General features: G+C 53.5%; 1 protein-coding gene across 1 annotated transcript; it reads right to left on the bottom strand.

Moving 5' to 3' along the window:
* Nucleotides 1-1,058: 1,058 nt before the first annotated feature.
* On the bottom strand, nt 1,059-1,628 carry LOC147970482 (uncharacterized). The gene has a single exon (XM_087523458.1). The coding sequence runs from the start codon at nt 1,626-1,628 to the stop codon at nt 1,059-1,061; it is 570 nt and encodes a 189-aa protein (XP_087379584.1).
* Nucleotides 1,629-2,063: the final 435 nt, after the last annotated feature.

Below are 2,063 nucleotides of genomic sequence, written 5' to 3' on the forward strand. Positions count from 1 at the left end.
CCGTGCGCGTCGTCGTCGGCGTAGCCGGGCGACGACGATCCCCATGGAGATCCGACGCCTTGTTGTCCCCATGGCGTGTACTGGGCGTGGCTGACGACGGGTGGATTCATCATCCCCGCGTGGTCGGCCGATGAGGAAGACGCTGCCGCACGCGCCGCGTTGTCGCGGGCCTTCTTGGCAATGGCCCTGTTCGGTGGTGACTGCGTCGTGTCGCTAAACTTCCACTCTCCACTCGGCGTTCGACATGCCCGGTGGCTTCGATGGCGGCGCCCTCGGCTTCCTCTGCTTCGGCTGGGCCATGGTGCCAGTCGTGGTTGCCGCCGCGCGCGGCATGGCGTACTTCTTCGGCGGCATGGCGGCGACTGGAAGGCGAGCTGGAGGGGGTTTGGCGGGAGAAAGGGAGGGAATGGCGGGAGGAAGGCGAGCGAGTGGAGGAGATGCAAGGGAAAAGCGTCAAGAAGCGGCGGGAAAAGGCCATCGGGTCGCTGCCAGGGCGGGCCCATGCGCCTTTTTCGCTTGTGCCGGCTCCCCAAGCACCCCCAGGGCGCCGGGTTCAGCCTGGGTCCGCCGTCACCAGTTTTGGTCCGAGCCGGCAAAAAACGGGCTTCTGGGGGCGCGACTGGGCCGTTTTTTTGGCGCCGGCGTGGCAAAATCGCCTGGGGAGGGCCTGTTGCGGGCGCGGCTCGAGATGCCCTTATGCCAAAGGATCCAGTGAATATCAGATCTAATCTAATTTGCCACCTGTCCTTGCATGCATGAAACGCCGTGATTACCGATCGATTAAGACATTACATTTTTTTTAAATAAGACATTACATTTTTTTCAGACAATCCCATGAAGCTTTATTAGGACGTCACAACGTTTACAGGAACGAAAGAAAGGTTTCCGGGGTGCCCTAACCAAACATGGCGGCCCACCCCTAACTTCAGAGCATGCTTTGCGAGATTGTGAGCCTCGAAATTCGAGCTCCTAAACTCATGGACAAAGTTACAAATAGTAAAAGACCTACTAGACTCTATTATTTCATGTATTATCGCACCGTAGCTTGCCAAACACCGTTACTTGATGTCGTCCACAACCACCTTGCAATCAGAAGCTACATGTATCTTTTGTTCATGCAGATCTTGAGCTAGAGCCAGAGCCTCTCGAACTGCCATTGCCTCCAGTGTCGTGGGATCACCGATTCCATTGAAACCGATCGCTGAGGCCCCCAAGAAGACACCGTTCTGATCCCGGCATACTGCAGCTACAACACCCCTTCCCTGATTACCTCTTTTCGCCGCATCAACATTAATTTTTGCTAGACTCGCCGAAGGGCGGAGCCACTGTGTTGGCCTAGGAGTAGGTTGGGCAGTTGCCGTCCTTCCCGATGTTTCAACATCATTGAGATCATTCAGATACGAGATAATGAACTGATGAGTAGACATTGGGCTAGTGAATATGTCTTCGTAGATAGCCTTTCTCCTTGCTCTCCACACTGCCCTAAGTGATATGATTAGCTTCACAAAAGCTGCATGATCGAGAACCTCGTGCATAGCGAACAGCCAGCTCCTTGCATTAGCATCGCTGTTCATGCTCATCTGTTCCACCAAATGCTCATCCGATAAAGCCCAAATGCACCTCGACATGGTGCAATCCAACAATGCGTGCCTCCATGAGTCCGGAGCTCCACATAGAGCACAGAGAGGAGACTAGGACATAATGTGGTGGTGTAGAACATCCGTCGTAGGCACTGAGTGCTGGGCTAAACGCCATGCAAAAATTTTCTGCTTCGATGGGACTTTAGTATGCCACAATGAGGTCCATGCTTTTCCTTAAGAGGTCATATCCGAGGCCCCGGCATTTTCATCTATCCAATTCTCTCTCTGGTATTTGGTGTTCAGCACCATTTGGTATGCGGACTTAACTGAGAAGACGCCCTAGCGTTCAGCACTCCAAGCCCAAAAAGCTTCTATATTACGTGTGCACAATGGTATTGCCAAGATAGCGTCTGCATCAAAAGGAATGAAAACTGACCGGACGAGCTCTTCTCTCCAACTGGCCGTCGTGGCATCAATTAACTC

The sequence above is a fragment of the Triticum urartu genome, chromosome 5A, assembly GCF_056163025.1.
Source record: "Triticum urartu cultivar PI428250 chromosome 5A, HENAU_Tu73, whole genome shotgun sequence".
NCBI lineage: Eukaryota > Viridiplantae > Streptophyta > Magnoliopsida > Poales > Poaceae > Triticum > Triticum urartu.

Bases quoted from the DNA above. Each gene is read 5' to 3' on its own strand.
- LOC147970482 (XM_087523458.1), bottom strand. From the start codon at position 1,628: ATGTCGAGGTGCATTTGGGCTTTATCGGATGAGCATTTGGTGGAACAG.